The 17,063-nt window shown below is 39.3% G+C and overlaps 1 protein-coding gene across 5 annotated transcripts in view; it reads right to left on the bottom strand.

Annotated features, from left to right (window-relative positions):
- NCOA3 (nuclear receptor coactivator 3) overlaps window positions 1-17,063 on the bottom strand; it is a 122,795-nt gene that overhangs the window by 13,903 nt on the left and 91,829 nt on the right. For 4 of the 5 annotated variants that reach the window (XM_030848785.2, XM_030848789.2, XM_060284905.1 and 1 more), the window contains 15 exons: window positions 14,714-14,818; window positions 13,663-13,835; window positions 13,089-13,189; window positions 11,712-11,886; window positions 10,849-11,037; window positions 10,576-10,677; window positions 9,335-9,475; window positions 8,916-9,063; window positions 7,778-8,169; window positions 6,726-7,597; window positions 5,561-5,696; window positions 4,398-4,592; window positions 3,037-3,303; window positions 2,812-2,938; window positions 1,400-1,571 (listed from right to left, as the gene is read on the bottom strand). In XM_030848785.2, the coding sequence (XP_030704645.2) occupies window positions 1,400-1,571; window positions 2,812-2,938; window positions 3,037-3,303; window positions 4,398-4,592; window positions 5,561-5,696; window positions 6,726-7,597; window positions 7,778-8,169; window positions 8,916-9,063; window positions 9,335-9,475; window positions 10,576-10,677; window positions 10,849-11,037; window positions 11,712-11,886; window positions 13,089-13,189; window positions 13,663-13,835; window positions 14,714-14,799 (3,276 nt within the window). In that variant the 5' untranslated portion in view covers window positions 14,800-14,818. The remainder of the gene's footprint in view (window positions 1-1,399; window positions 1,572-2,811; window positions 2,939-3,036; window positions 3,304-4,397; window positions 4,593-5,560; window positions 5,697-6,725; window positions 7,598-7,777; window positions 8,170-8,915; window positions 9,064-9,334; window positions 9,476-10,575; window positions 10,678-10,848; window positions 11,038-11,711; window positions 11,887-13,088; window positions 13,190-13,662; window positions 13,836-14,713; window positions 14,819-17,063) is intronic. The other variant, XM_060284906.1, reaches the window with a different exon arrangement.

Genomic DNA, 17,063 nt, shown 5'->3' with positions numbered 1-17,063 from the left:
CAAAAGTATTTTAAAAGTCTGCTTCCTTTTTTTTTTTTTTTTAATATACACACACAAGTTACTTATGATTCTTTGTGCCAAGATTATGGAGGATTTTCAACTTTTTAAAAAAATACGTACTTTTGTGATTGTCAGATTTTTATATAAGGACCGTTAACTATTTTACATGAAGACAAAGAAAACTATTTCCAGCTTAAATAAAATTCTAGGGGATTTTCCTGGTGGTCCAGCAGTAGAGAATCCAGCTTCCAATGTAGGGGACGCTGGTTCGATCCCTGGTCGGTGAACTAAGATCCCACATGCCGCGAGGCAACTAAGCCCACGTGCTGCAACTACTGAGCTCATGCACCTCAATGAGAGAGCCGTGTGCCACAAACTACAGATCCCACACACCCTGGAGCCCACGCGCCACAACTAGAGAGAAAATCCGCATGCCACAACGAGAGAGAAGCCCACGCGCCACAACGAAAAGCCTGCACCGCCATGTCTCAACGAAGATCCCGAGTGCCGCAACTAAGACCCGACGCAGACCAAAAACAAAAAGAAACTCTAGTGGCAGTTAAAGCTTCTCGGTCTTCATGTAACCCTCACTTCCTCCCCCAGCCAGGTCAGACACGGCTCCTCGGTCAGGGTCACCGGTGGCTGGTACCCCCAGGTGTACATCATCACTGCCTCGTGTTTCTCAACCACCCTTTAAAAAGTTCTGTGCAGTGTTTGCCACACTGAAATGTAATTCTTTTTATACACATTTGTCTCCCCAACAAAGCCTGAGAACCCTGAGGATCTTTCCCATTTATCATTAAACACACAGACTTACACAAGTGCCCCCAAACACACATCCTATAATGAAAAGATCCACTACAAAATGTATGTTTCAAAAAAAAAAATACAGATTTGTAAATGGCATATTTTCATAAGGCTGAATAGGTAACTAGGAATAGGAGATGATGTTGTTGGGATATTCACAGATTTACCAGTGTAAACAGGTTTTGTTTAACACAAAAAAAGCTTGCCTCCTCAGAGTATACACTGGTTGTCCAGATAGTAGAAAGAGGTAATTATAAAAATGAGGATTCAACTAACATAAGCAAAAAGCAGCATTTTAAAAACTGTATAGTAGTTTTAGTGGACCATTTCTATGGTTGCCTAAAATCTGACATTTTATAAAACAGTAAGTTGCTGGAAGTTCTATCACAATTATAAAGTATATTTTCTAAATTTAATGCTGGTATCCATGAATGTAGTGCTGTACATAAAGAAGAGAAAAGATACACATATAGGCACTGTTGTACATGGCTTCATGGATATATGCGAGCACACATGCACACAGACACAGACACAGACACAGACACACACACACACACACATACATTTCTACGTCCACAGTACTGCTACCTACTTGATTTACAAGTTCAGGAATGCCGAGAGCTCTGTCAATTTCTTCCAGGCCTGTGGTATCTGTGTTGCTCAAGAGTGTGTGCAGCTGGTCCAACAATGCTCTTTCATCACTCTGGCCTTCAAGGTTAGAAGGTGGCCCAAGGAGATCATCCAGGGAATTCCTAAGAAGTGGCCTAAAAAGAGACTTAGATTCAATTTCAATGGTGCTTTTCCTCTTAAAAAAAAAAAGATCAAAGTAACTCCGCACAGTATTTTTAATATGCAATAACTCAAATAACACAAGTGTAAATAATAAACTAACAGAGTAGCAGAAAAGAACAAACAGCATCAATTTAAATTTAAGACCCACAATTTTAAACCTCACCAGGTCATCTTCGACCACCATATCTAGATTACAACTCCCAACTCCACCACCAAAATGTAATTGCTAGATCCCTTGACATTTAGAGGATAGCAGAGATTTGGGAAAGGAGATTGGAGGGATGAAGAGGGTGGTGTTTTCAAGACCCTACAAGAACAGAAGTGGTAGTAGTTAGGATATTGCAGGCTGGAGAAATCAACAAAAGAATGGGAAAAAAGGTAGAAATGCTGAACTGAGCCCAGGGTTCTACCAAAATAACTTTGTTTCATACACGGCCCACAGAGCTCATGTATCGACAAGTGTAATACAAACCCCACAGCAATGCCACAGTTCTCCAACACATTACAGGGGCATGGAGCTAGACATTTAAAAATTCTGTGATGAAACTATTTGTTCTCTACTGGGTAGAGAAGCACTCAAGTTAATAAGCTCATGTAGTTACATTTCTGTCTACTCAACAGATCAATTCATTTTTCTTTGCTTAATTTATTGTAGAACTCAAGTCAGAGTTGACAGTGACAGGTAGCCTCTTTCATGCCAATGAGTTACTGACCAAACTTAAAAAATGAAATAGACATAACCCACAATCTTTCTTTCACAGAAATAGAAGCGTGCTATATTTCACTTTCACCTTCATCCCTGAAACGTTTTAAATAATTTTAGAAAAGAATTATCGAATCCTAAAAAATGAACTTTCCAGAAAACTGAGGCTCACCCTCTGCGGACCATTTATCTTGTCAAACTAGTGCTAATTTATCCCTCTCCTCATGGAGGAGGATTGTTACATTATGAGAGACGACCATGGCACATGGAGGCTCCCAGGTGTGACCACTCAACAGTCCCGATCGCTGAGAGATACAGTCCTGTCTCCTCCCTCTCCCATGAACGCACGCTGTCTCAGACTCAGCCTCGCTTTTACACACAGACGGCAATGAGTACCTCAATTACAGAGAGTTTTTCTCATTCTCTTTCAGGTTTGTTCCTGTGCTCTCACCCTTTTCTAGATAATCCAATGCTTACATTTTCCACAGGGTCACGTAATAGAGCCCCACCTATTTTGAGTCCCATGAGGGCCTTGTTCCATGGACAACATGCCATCTGGCCAGGAACCAGGTTGGTTCGATGGTGCTGCTTGGCCATAAGGACTGACCCCCATCCCCATGGGAATCTCACCGGGCCCTGGGGGAACAAAAAGAAAGGATAAATTTTCAAATAAGCCAAAGGCAAAAGTTAGCCTAAAACATCTAATTTTCTTTTCTTATGAAAGGAATGCTTACGCATCTGAAGCATCTGCTGCTGTTGCTGCTGCTGATGATGATGCTGCTGCAACACTGGTCTCACACCTGGGATGCTACTGGACCGAAGAGGCATGGCGGGCATTGAGCCACCCATGGCAGGCCTGGGTAAAGAAGCATTATAATCCGTTCCCGGTCTCCCCATGGAGCTTGAATTCATAGGTTCCATTCGGCTGGCCTTTGAGTTTGGTAAGCCCCAGTCTCCTGAGGAAGGAGTCTGATTCACAGTCACATTTCTGTTTGGTCCACCTAAAACAGAAATTAGGTATTTTCCATGTTACAATGAAATTCTTCTTATGTACAGGTGCAGTCATTAGACACATGAGCCTTTGTCATTCTAAAAAGAGGGCGGGCCAACTGTTAAGACATTTCTGATAGGCCACCACAGGCATACCTTCACTGTATTGCGCTTCAGAGACACTGCGTTTTTTACAAATTGAAGGTTTGTGGCAACCCTATGTTGTCGGATGATGGTTAGCATATTTTAGCAATAAAGTGTTTTTAAATTAAGGTACGTACATTTGTTTTTAGACATAATGCTATTGCATACAATATAGTATAGTGTAAACCTACATTTTATATGCACTGGGAAACCAAAAAATTAACGTGACTCGCTTTATTGTGATATTTACTTTATTGCGGTGGTCTGAAACAGAACCTGCAATACTGCTGAGGTATGCCTGTATTGCTATGTATTCATTACAGATTAGAAAATGTCTTGCAAGACTTCCCTGGGGCACAGGTTCAATCCCTGTGAGAGAACTAAGACCCCTCATGCCCCACAGTGTGGCCAAAGAAAAAAATGTCTTGGACCAAAAGTCTCCTTGAGAGTTTAAATCACCAAGACACAGAATAAATGAAGAATACTCATGAAAGAAACATGCTACTGTTATTCAAAATCCTATTAATTCCAATTAAGTATTTTAAATTTGCTTTTCCCAAAAGAAATTTTTAATCATTAATATTCATTAGAAATAACATATCAGGGACTTCCCTGGTGGCGCAGTGGTTGGGAATCCTCCTGCCAATGCAGGGGACACGGGTTCAAGCCCTGGTCCGGGAAGATCCCACATGCCACGGAGCGACTAAGCCCATGCGCCACAACTACTGAGCCTGCCCTCTAGAGCCCGGGAGCCACAACTACTGAGTCCACGTGCCACAACTACTGAAGCCCACGCGCCTAGAGCCCATGCTCCGCAATAAGAAGCCCGCGCACCGCAAAGAAGAGTAGCCCCCGCTCGCTGCAACTAGAGAAAGCCCACGCACAGCAATGAAGACCCAAGGCAGCCAAAAATAAATAAATAAAATTTAAAATAAAATTAAAAGAAAAAAAAATAACACACCCATGTTTGAGCCATAATTTTCCTGACTATCCATCATTCTTGGATTGCCACCCAACATGGGTTGCTTTGGTAACATGGGGAAAGCACCAATATTCTTTACTGGAGGGCTTGAGCCAACGGAAACAGGGCTGTCTAGAGACACTGCTCGGTTATATGGAGGACGAACAGACTGCACAGACTGTGGACTCCTCAAACCTGTTAAAAAACATAAAAGCACAATACATAAATATCCTCTGATGATTCAGTACATAAATAATCAAGTACAAGACATAAATACCACCCACCCAAGAATGTCTTTCTTATCAAAATAAACACTGTCTTCCTTTACAAAATAAATAAGCCCCCCAAAAAAAGAAAGAAAAAGAAAAAAGAAGCCTTGTATTCCAAATAAAGTAAAAAACAAGAGTCTCGGTCTTGGCTGAAGTATTAGGCACTGTTCTCTAGCCTGATATGGTCATTCATATTCTGCTTCACTTAATAGTAAAAATTTTACCAATGTTTCAAACTCCTGGAAGTTCTTTAACATGCATATTTAAAGTTTAAAATTTTACAACTAAATGTAACCAGGTAAGTTGCCTTCTAATCAAGCAAGGAGTAAAACAAAATTTCCTAACCTTTTTCTTTTTGTTTTTTCTAACCTATTTGATTGATCTAACTTTCCATTTCAGTTTCGGAAATAGTGCCACTAAAAATGAATAACCACCTTTCCAGATAATTGTGGATTATTCTTTTTCAATTGATACATATAATATATCCTTGTTAAACTGATGAATCAAGAAACACTCAGCTATAGGACAGAGGTTGGGTAAGAACCAGCAAACACCAAAGTAAGTTAGTGTCAAAGGACAGGTTTTGATTTGCTTTTTAATCCAATTCTCTGTGCCTAAGACAAATAAAGGTACTAGTAGGTACAGAGTACCTACTACTCACCTGCAGCAACCAGAGAAGAACATTTTCCTATAAGCCCTGTGATTACTGGCATCATATTAGTTAGAAATGGGAAACTATCCAAAAAGCTTTTAAAATCACCTACATTATAAATTAGTAAAAGAAACTAAGGTGGAGTACACATTTTAAAGTTGGATCCTAGTTTTAATTAAGAGTACATACAGGTGTGCAGAAAAGTTCAAAGGCAGCAAGAATAAAATCTAGTTCTTTCTTACCCAGAGAATTAGTTCCTTGAAACATTTGTTGCTTCGTTACCAGATTACTACCATTTGTGGATATGGAATTACTGTAGAAGTCAGAATTAGTCAGATCACCAAGAATAGCATCTAGATTATCCAAGTCTCCAGATCCCTGAAAATAATTTTTTTTAATTAACCTGTGTACATTACTAGATACATAGGTATAAAACATACTCATCAGAGGAAAAGAGATGAAATGGGAACAAGTAAAACACAATAGTTACCTGAAATGGTAACACCCAACTTAGAGGCTAGCTAGCTGATTATGACCCCTATCCCTACACTACTTCCTTGAAAGTAAGAACATAAAACAGTAAAAACAGTTGAAAATTCTGGGATAAATCCGTGGGTTTGGAGGTGCTTTCAAAGGGGCATTTTTTAATTTACCCTATATGTTTAATTCTCAAACTGCAGGATATTTTCCAGCAAACATTAGTCAGAATCATGAGCTGACAGAGATGTCTGCCTCTACACATACTTCTGAAAACATGTATGATTAATAATAAAAATTTTTTTAAAAATTTTTAAATAATAATAATAAAAAAATAAGCTGATGTTCAACAAGATATTCATAGCTATGCTTTAAAAAGGGCTTTTGGTCAATACATTTGGGAAACACTAAACAAAGTTTAAACAAAGTTAAACATACATCCTAACAATAGGACTTCTCCAAGACTTTATTTTCTCAGGTGCATATTAACGTCTTCCAGAATAGTGTTCCTCAAGAGGAGTCTGGGAAATGCTTGTATAGAATGTGATCATGTATATGAAACTTGATCTTAGGTAAAAATCAAAATTCTGTTGCCTAATACAAAAGGTTTTTTCCCATTTCTACCATACACTTAATGACCCAATGTGCTCATTCCAATAATAAAAACTTCCATGAAAGATTTCAAATTGCCTACTAATGAGGTACAGTCACATTTGAAAGCACACATATCTGATTATTTCTACACTGCATCATAATACACTTTACTGATGCTCAGAAGAGCTACCGAAAAAGTGACAGCTCCAGATTAACTTCCATTAAATAAACCTAAAACAGAAGGTAAGAATCTGTGCATAACACACTGTCTTTCTAACACAGAAATGCAATGCTGAAATACAATGCCTAAGCTAGAATATACAGAAGACAAGTTACCTCTTCATTTGTTTCTGTCTTAATTTTGGCGTCCTTCCCTTGACTTGAGCTCGGGATGGTGGAGCTGCTGCACTGGCTCACTTTACTGTCTACGCCGCCTTCCACTTTGGGCTGTAGTTCTTTGGAGAGCGTGTCACTAGGATCATCCCTGTCCAGCAGGTACCTAAGCAGAGCATTATTTTCCTTTCTCTTAGGGCTTAGTTGCTCCTGCTTGACGTTTCCTTCTACACAAGACGTTGTACTGCTAGTGTCTTTCCCAGTGGCTTCGGCGGTAATCTTGGCTACCTCAGCCGGTGAATTCCCATTCTGCAGCAACTTGTGCAAAATCCGGTGCTTCTCTTGCAGCAGTGACCCGTGCATACTGGATGTGGAGGACACTCCTCCAGACGTCGAAGAGGAGACCCCAGAGGGGCTGGTGACACTAATGGAAGAGTCTTTACAACTTGAATCCAGGGGCGAGTTGGTCAAGGAGGAATGACCCCGGTCCTCAGAAGAACAGGTAAGTAACTGCAGTAATTTTTTGTGACCTTTGCTTTCCAGAGGACCCCGCTGATTCTCTGGCCCTTCCGCACTGCTCTCCTTACTTTCTTTGTCATTGAGGTGATCTCTGCTATTTGACTGACACATTGAACTCTCCACTGGATTCTGGTCGCAATACAAGCCTAGGGGACTCTTGGAATCTTGACTGTTCACTTTACTTGGTTGACTTACATTCATATTGGGAGAGTTATCCAATTTGGGACCTGGTGAAGACAGAGTAGATAAAAGAGAAGTCCCTACTCCCTCACTGATAGCTTGAAGGGCACTGAGAGAGCTGCTAGAAAAGCTGTGACTCCCAGTATTGCCAGAAGATCCCATGGGAGAGTGCACACCTGGATTTGGAGAGAAGTCAGGAAAAGAATTAGACTATCAGATGCTATAACAAAACACTACTTAACACTTCAAAGTTTCTGTTTTAAAATGAATTAACTTTACAAGAATTACAATGGTATGGATAGAGAAGAATTACTGAAAAAGAAAAAAATAAAGAAAAGGAAATGTAACACAAATACCTGCAACAGGAGAAAACTGATGTGAGGCCATCTTTGGACTCCCACGATTACGCGGAGAAATCATAATATTCTGCTGGCTGGAGCCAAGACCAGGACTCCCATGTGGAGGGCTACTCATGTTGAGACCATAGTTGTTGTTCTGGTAGGAAGATGGTGACTGCATGCCTGGCCCAGGGTTCACTGAAGCTATGCTACCGGAAGGCCCATACCTGGCTCCACTCATCTGCCCCGTGGCACCGGGCTCAGCCACACCGTAGGTCCTGCTGCTCAGCATCTGCAAGCCGGGGTTTGGCGACATGTTCATGCTGCCTACTGAACTGTTGCATCCAGCTGCTGGAGGTCTAATGCCTTGTCCAACAGGATTCGGGTTTGGTCTATACCCATTCTGTTCCCTGCAAAGAAACAGAACAATGTTTTACTAAAAAATTACAGGCATGCGTTAAAAGCCTGCATCAGATTTTTTTTTTTTTTTAAGGATGAAGTAAGTGCCCCAGAAACTTAACTTCTTAGGCGCCATTCCAATGCCTAGTGACAATAACAATCTAGACACTGATCAGTTATTAATCTAATAACATACTTTTAATAAGCCACAGAATCTAAATGAGTGACACCATCAGAGCGCCACGAGGGGCCCCAAGCTATGTTAGCTGGAATCGCAGTGGGGCTTTACAAGAGTTCTCATATACCAAGGGGTTAACCTGGAGGCGCCTGCAAATTACTCAAGATGATTAATGGGTGAATATCCTGCTCCTTCCTGGGTTGCTCATTTACCATTAGCAACAGCAATAGTAACTATTTCTTCTTGAAGTCTACCTTCAAATTCTAAATTCAATCCCTAAAAGCAATGTAATATATCATTAGAAATGAAAAGTAACAGAGGTAGTCAGATTTTATGTATTCTTTTATCCACTAGCCTTCCCATCCTCCAGCTTTCCCAGGAATTAATTAATGAACAAATCCTCATTTACACATAAAAATATAACCTTAAAGAAAACATACTTTAGGAATCTAAGTGCACTTCAGCAAACCCAACCACTGCCTGCTTTTCTTAATTTTTCTTCTCCCTTTTTACACTAATAATAAAGCACCTCGAGAACACTGCTGCATTTAATGAGAATACAAAGTAATCTATCATTACCTCTGAAGAAAGTGGGTTGAGACAAAGCCGTGACGATCATTTGTCACAGGATTTCGGAAGAGTTTGCTTTTTGTCTGTGCAGTCACTACAGTGCCATCAGCCAATGAGAATCGATACACTGGGGTTTCTGCATGGCCATGGATATAAGCTTTTGGAGAAAATATCCCATTACTAGTAACTACAACTGGCAGAACAAATGCATACAGGAGAAAACAGAAAGGAAATATACAAATCCAACATTTTCAAAATCCAGTGAAAGACTGGACCCCACCAAAATTAGGCTAACATAAGAATGCTCAAGAATCATCTTCCTACCCCACACAGACAAAAACAACTATGGTCACGTATATACTTATTGCTCTATAGCACATCAAACACAATGACAAACAAGATCCAGAATTAACCTCCAAATTCTTTACCTTCTTGATAGTGACGTTTCTGGGACCATGACTGCCCATCATTAAGACTAAAAAATCTCTGGATACACCTTCGGATTATATCTTCAAAACCAGGCCTCATGGAAGACCTCAGTGAATTTGTATCTATGTTGACAACTTTTCCTATTAAACAGAAAATTGCCACTGTGTTTAATTTCATCATTGTTCATTATCAACTGCACTGACTTTAATTCTTTACTCTCATGGGCAAAAAAGGGCAGACCAAAACTGAAATTCATGTTGATGTCAAGAATTACTCCCAGTAATTCCCATTAAATTACCCGTCTTTTTGAAGTGCACTTCTTTATGAAAAATGGATTTGAAGTTACAGAAAAGAAATACTGGCTTCTGATTTGAAATGTTATTTGGAGAGAAAGCCAGGTGCGTCTACTTTTTTTTTTTTTTTTTTTTTGCGGTAAACGGGCCTCTCACTGCTGTGGTCTCTCCCGTTGCGGAGCACAGGCTCCGAACCGCAGGCTCAGCGGCCATGGCTCACGGGCCCAGCTGCTCCGCGGCATGTGGGATCTTCCCGGATCGGGGCACGAACCCATGTCCCCTGCATCGGCAGGCGGACTCTCAACCACTGTGCCACCAGGGAAGCCCGCATCTACATTTTTTTGTGTGTTTATCTGAGGGATTTTAAGTGTCAAACACACCCAACTTAAATGCCCAAGGTTTCGTTGAATCTCTCCTAGGGTTGTATAAGAAACATAAGGGACTTCCCTGGTGGCACAGTGGTTAAGAATCCACCTGCCAATGCAGGGGACATGGGTTCAAGTCCTGGTCCAGGAAGATCCCACAAGCCGCAGAGCAACTAAGCCCATGTGCCACAACTAGTGAGCCTGAGCTCTAAAGCCAGCAAGCCACAACTACTGAGCCCATGTGCCACAACTACTGAAGCCTACGTGCCTAGAGCCCATGCTCCACAAGAGAAACCACCGCAGTGAGAAGCCCATGCACCACAAGGAAGAGTAGCCTCCGCTCGCCACAACTAGAGAAAGCCCCTGCACAGCAATGAAGACCCAATGCAGCCAAAAATAATAAAATAAAAAATTAAATTAAATTTTAAAAAATAATAATAATATTATAAGAAACATAGGAAATAATCCATGCAAAGTATTTGTTACAGTGTAGGCACTTAAATGATAGTGCAGGCTGTAGAAAGTTAACTTTTATAAAAATTTTCAAAATGAACAAAACATACACACACGCACAGTTTTTACCTGAAAGATCATGTCTAGTAATAAAGCTCTCAGGATTTGATGGAAATGCTCTTTCTCCTGTGGTAATGCGGCGTGCCACACAGATCATACAGGATTGCAAATCTGCAATAGAAAATTTAACCAGGTAAGGATTATACTTAACCTTTGGATGTGTCTATTCAATAGGCCAGTAAGAACATGGAATTCAGTAGGAAGAATTACAATGGAAATTACAAAACTACAAGTTGGGCTGCTATTGTTTGATAATCACCACAAGCATGTGATGACTCTCACCTTCTCCTTCCTCCATCATAGCACGTGGCTGGGACAGGGCAAAGCACTGCATCGTTTCATATTTCTGGCGCATTTCAGGACTAGTGTTTATGTCTTCCAGAACGTCGTGTGGTATTTTCATCAACATACGGCAATTAAATGTATGGCTTTTTTGTCGCTGGGTCTCATTTGTCCAGGTAACTCCATTAACTTTAGAAAACAAATTGAAAGGAGATTTTTAAAAGCTGGCAATTCAGTCCATGACTATCATCAAAAATTTAAGCTATAAATCAACTATACCCCAATTAAAAAAAAAAAAATTTAAGCTATACATATTTTCTCATTATACATCTTCCATAGTAATTTCTACAATAACATTTCAAAGTGGCAATATATAGAACACTGGAATAATTTCAAATTCAACAGGTATCTCACTTCTATTTTGTAACTCACTGTATATCTTAGACCCATGAAATGTATACCAAACTCTAAATTCGTATTTGAAATTTTGCTATCTACCACTTGCCCTGTTCTACATAAATCATCACTTGGCTTTCTAAAAGGTATATTCAATTTTCTAAGAAATGATCAAGAAAAAGAAATTTTTTTAACTTACTTAGAAAATACAGGGACTTCCCTGGTGGTCCGGGGCTAAGACTCTGTGCTCCTAATGCAGGGGGCCCAGGTTCGATCTCTGGTCAGTGAACTAGATCCCACATGCCACAACTAAAGATCCCCCATGCCACAACTAAAGATCCCCCATGCCGCAACGAAGATCCCGCATGCGGCAACAAAGATCCCGCGTGCCACGACTAAGATCCAGCACAGCCAAATAAATAAATAAATATTTTTTAAAAAAAGGAAGATACACATTAAAAGCCTACCTGTAGATTTTGGTAAGTTTTTAAGAAAATCCTTTCTGTCTTCTTCATGCAAAATATTGTAGACACTTGTGTTTACCAGGTCCTCTTGCATATATTGCAGGTACTGGGTGACATTTTCTGACACAAACACAATGTTTCCTTCACGATTCACCACAAACAGGAAGCCATCCAATGCCTGAAGTGGGATATGTTAATATTGGCTATTATGGACTGAACTGTATCCCTTCCCCCACCAAAATTCATATGTTGAAGCCTTAAACCTCAATGTGACTGTATTTCGAGATAGGGCCTTTCAGGAGGTAATTAAGGTTAAATGAGGTCCATGAGGGTAGCTCTAATCCAATAGGACTGGTGTTCTTACGAGAAGAGAGACAGATACCAGAAATGCACACACACAAAGAAAAGGTCACATGAAGACACAAGGAGAAGGCAGCCATCTACAAGCCAAGGAGAGAGGTAGGTCTCAGGAGAAACCAAGCCTGCCAACACCTTGATCTTGGACTTCCAGCCTCCAGAACTATAAGAAATAAATTTCTGTTGTTTACGCCACACAGTCTGTGGTATTTTGTTATGGCAGCCTTAGCAGACTAAGACACCAGCCATAGTACTAAATAGAATTTGAAAAAAACTGTTGATTTAACAACTGTGAGCCATCATTTCTATTAACATTAGCACCATCAATACAGGGCTGTATGAAAAAGACAATGTGAAAAGATGACAGTAAAGACAAAATCTGAATTATAACATCTAATCTAATTTTTGAAGAATTACTTCTTCAAAGGAGTTTTTAAAAATATGAAAAATCATCCTTAGTGCTTCCCATTTTTCCATTTGTTACCAAGTCAAGCTACAGGAACTATACCACTCCTTAGTGAGAATTTACAAAGAGGAACTGAACTGATCAACTAAAAAGTAGCTGGAACAAACTAATTGGAACAAAAACAGTTGATAAGTGAACCTGAATAAAGGGCTTCAGGTCATGACTTAAAAAGAAACATTCTGTAAGTGCTATAGCTTAACTCAATCTATTTAAGACAACTACTTACAAAAAAACACGTATTTTAAGTCTTAAAACTTCCTCAAAAATATAAAACTGTAGTGTGCCATACTATCAATTATGCAAAAATACACAAAAAGGTCTGAGCTAAAATATGCCCAAATGCATTTTTATTGCGGGGAGGCAGGGCACCACAGGACCTCATGAGTTATGTATATTTTAAATACAAGAGCATTTTTTATCATACTCAGAATACTGAGTTCTACCTCATGAAAAGAAACATTTTCTTTTTGCTCTCATATCCTAGCCAAAATTTTTTTCTTTCTTTCTTTCTTTTTAAATCAACTCAGCTTATCGTATGGCTAAAACCTTGTACTTGCCTGAAGTAAAAGTGGTCCTAAGGAGTCTTTATCAATAACTCCTTGTCCTGTGGAAGATACATCAGCTTTCTGAACATCATCATCACTGGAAATAGCTTTTCCTAAAAAGACATAAGGCAATACTACAAATAGCATATATATCAGTTATAGATTAAATCCACCTTCAAATTGTTCCCCGAACAGACACAGACATGCACACAGATGTGCATAAGCACATACACATTTCCTGATAAGAAAATGATGCTACAGTTTTTAAAGGTTAAAATTAAACTTCCGAGTCACCCAGGAGGACAGAAGATACTCTAAATTTTCTTTCCCTACTAAATGTACTATCCCATTGCTTCCTGAAAGGGACCTAACAAGTGACAGGGTGAGCAACACTGGCCTTCTTCCAATCCTGGTGACTGTTTCCTAAAGAGCAAAGCTGGTCAACTCATCTGTCCATCTAGCCCCACAGAGGACAGCCCTCAAGGAGCAGCAGTTCCCACCTAAGCAACAGGTAGCAAAAGGCAAATGTGAACACAGTTAACAAGTTCCTTCTAAAAGACTTGAGTGTTTTCTTACTTTGTATTACCTTGCTCTTTTATTTGACGTATCTGTCTTACTGTTTCCTTTAAAATTGCACATTTATCTGGTTTGACATTGAAGTTGTCAATATCACTAAGATTAGCAGATATCAGTTCAGCCAATTCTTCAATATATTTACTCTCCTGCTCCCGTCTCCACTTTTCACCACTGCAGGTAAGGCTGGGAGGGGGTGGGGGGGAAAGGCCATAAATATATCTATCACAAAAGGGCTATGAGCAGAATCAGTACCTACACAACACCGTTACACTCATATATAAACAAACTAAATTCAGCCCATAAAGACTACCAAAACATTGTCTTGGAGACCTAGTACAATACAGTTGAAATTCATGCAAACCTAAATTCAGATCCACCTGTTGTTAGCCTAGTGGCCTTAGGCATTAGTCTCATTTCATCATCTGGAAAATGGGGATAAATAGTCTTTACCACGAAGAGACAATAAAATTAACAAATAATAAAAACATTAATAGCTACTTATTAATTATGAGGTTTTATGAATTATAGGTTTTTTTATTTTGCAACCATCACAGTGAAATTCAAGTGATATTGACCTTGGCAAATACTAAAAAAGCTATGAAGTATCACTACCTAAAATAGAATATTTTATTTCTATTTTTTAAACTTCTAACTTCATTCAGGAAAAGAATGATGAAACCTCACAATTGCCAAAATATCAACTTATAACATGTTCTTAAAGGATACTAAAGATTCTTACTTGTAATAATCTTGTTGATCTATTCCTAACTCTTACGTCCTCTATTGAGAAATGCTTCTTACAATATCACACAGTTAGTATAATATTCTCATTTCTATCTGAATCAGCCATAAAGCCTCTATTATAACATAAGAATGTCCCCATCTCATCATTGTACCACTGTACTTACTACAAAGCAAAATCATATTATTTAAACAAAGACAAAAACAAACAAATAAATCTAACCAGAAAATGCAAATAAAGAAAGCTGAAATGGTATCTTCAAAACAAATAAAGGCGGGGGAGGCGCCCTTGGTGAAGTATCAGGAAATAAACTGCTTACCCTTGTCCTGGAGTATCACATGGCAACTTGCGTTTTCGTGAATCAGGGGCCAGTGGATCCAGGGAGTTTTCTCCTAATCCGCTCATCTTGAATATACATCAGCAACTAAGAAAGAATAATAAGATACAAACATTATAAAATATTCATGACTCTCATAAAGGTGTCATATGCTTGAATGGCTGCATTTTGTAATTCAGAACTGTTTTCCCTAAATGGTTAGATAATTCTCAAAATTCTTTATAGTACACAACTGTTCTGAAGACCTCAAGAGTTCATATTCCAGTTTAATTATGCAGAATGTCCATCCAACCCCAGGACAAATGTTTCTCAAGACTGAGTAAAAATGCGTATATTTACCAAACGTAAGGTAGTTAGCTAGTGGGAAGCAGCCGCAGAGCACAGGGGGATCAGCTCGGTGCTTTGTGACCGCCTGGAGGGGTGGGATAGGGAGGGTGGGAGGGAGGGAGACGCAAGAGGGAAGAGATATGGGAACATATGTATATGTATAACTGATTCACTCTGTTATAAAGCAGAAACTAACACACCATTGTAAAGCAATTATACTCCAATAAAGATGTAAAAAAAATGCGTATATTGAATACCTCACAAAGAACAAAGCATCTTCTGCATAGTTAATAAGAAAAAGAGACTGTCAACTCTCCAACTGATAAAATCCTAAATTTTACTTATACACAAATGAGATCTTATCTTGTCAATTGGTTAGAAGTCTTCAAATGATAAATACCTAAATTATTTTCAGGCTATTTTCAAGGTAGCACATTTTTTCCTTAGACCATTTCTTTAGTATTTATCATCCAATGTGTTTTTCTTCTGCTACTTCAAAATAAACTGAGATTGTGTAAATAACATGTAAACTCCATACATTCTGCTTACAAATTAGATGCACAACAATAAAACTCCAGGTGGGAGGATTTTGAGAAGATCCACAGAACAACAATTATTTTAATATTAACTGATGGAAATATAATATGCCTTGGTTAAAGTGGCATTGATAAAATAAATGCAGGCTATTGTTGAAAAAAGAGCAGATTTTAATACTCAGTGGCTCATAATTTTAAGACATCTACTAAGCCTTCACTTAACAAGAATTTTATTTGTCTTAAACTCTTGTTTACGAAGACAATCACTGCTATAAAGAATTGCAAGTCAACGGAGAAGTTCAAATACTCCAAACTACTTTTTCTTCATTTGTTAAAATGCATCTTGCATTCCATCTAGTCTGAGACATACATTGAAGGATATAAATTTCCACTAGGTGGCACAATACTGCCAGGATGAGAGACAAATAGAAATGCAAAATTTTACACAAGATCCTGATCAAACTTAAAATATGTAGCTTTAAAAAATCAAAATCGGAAGTTTTAGATTACATTATCATCTTTCAGATGTTCTAGGTATGAATTAAACACCAATGAAATTTATTCTACCAATAATTTTGATAGTAAAATGTAAAGGCTGAAAAGCTGATACGTTTTAAGAACTTGGTGTGGTTTTTTTCTCACATCGTAAGTTAAAATAAAAGAGAAAAGAACTTAAAATAACTTTCACTAATGTGGCTTGCTTATTTATTTACTTGTTTATTTGTTTATTTATTTATTTATTTTTGGCTGTGTTGGGTCTTCACTGCTGTGCACAGGCTTTCTCTGGTTGCGACGAGCAGGGGCTACTCTTCGTTGCGGTGCACCGCCGTCTCACTGCAGTGGCTTCTCTTGTTGCAGAGCACAGGCTCTAGGCGCATGGGCCTCGGTAGTTGTGGCTCGCAGGCTCTAGAGCGCAGGCTCAGTAGCTGTGGCGCACGGGCTTAGTTGCTCCGCAGCATGTGGGATCTTCCCAGACCAGGGCTGGAACCCGTATCCCCTGCATTGGCAGGTGGATTCTTAACCACTGCACCATCAAGGAAGCCCCCACTAATGTGGCTTAATGTCATGATTTTAAAGTGTTAACCACGGGGACTTCCCTGGTGGCACAGTGGATAAGACCTTGCGCTCCCAATGCAGGGGGCCCAGGTTCGATCCCTGGTCAGGGAACTAAATCTCACATGCGTGCTACAACTAAGAGTTTGCATGCCACAACTAAGGAGCCAGTGTGCCACAACTAAGGAGCCAGCGTGCCACAACTAAGGAGCCCATGTGCTGCAACCAAAGAGCCCTGGAGCCGCAACTAAGGCGCCTCCCTGCCACAACTCTAAGGAGCCCGCTTGCCACAACTAAGACCCGATGCAGCCAAATAAATTTTAAAAAATAAAATTAAAAAATAAAGTGTAACCAGATCCCACAATGCCACAATACTATATTCTTCAAAAATGACAATGTCATAAAAGACAAAGTCT

This window comes from Globicephala melas, chromosome 15 (assembly GCF_963455315.2).
Source record: "Globicephala melas chromosome 15, mGloMel1.2, whole genome shotgun sequence".
NCBI lineage: Eukaryota > Metazoa > Chordata > Mammalia > Artiodactyla > Delphinidae > Globicephala > Globicephala melas.
This window is presented reverse-complemented; position numbering and strand designations above follow the sequence as displayed.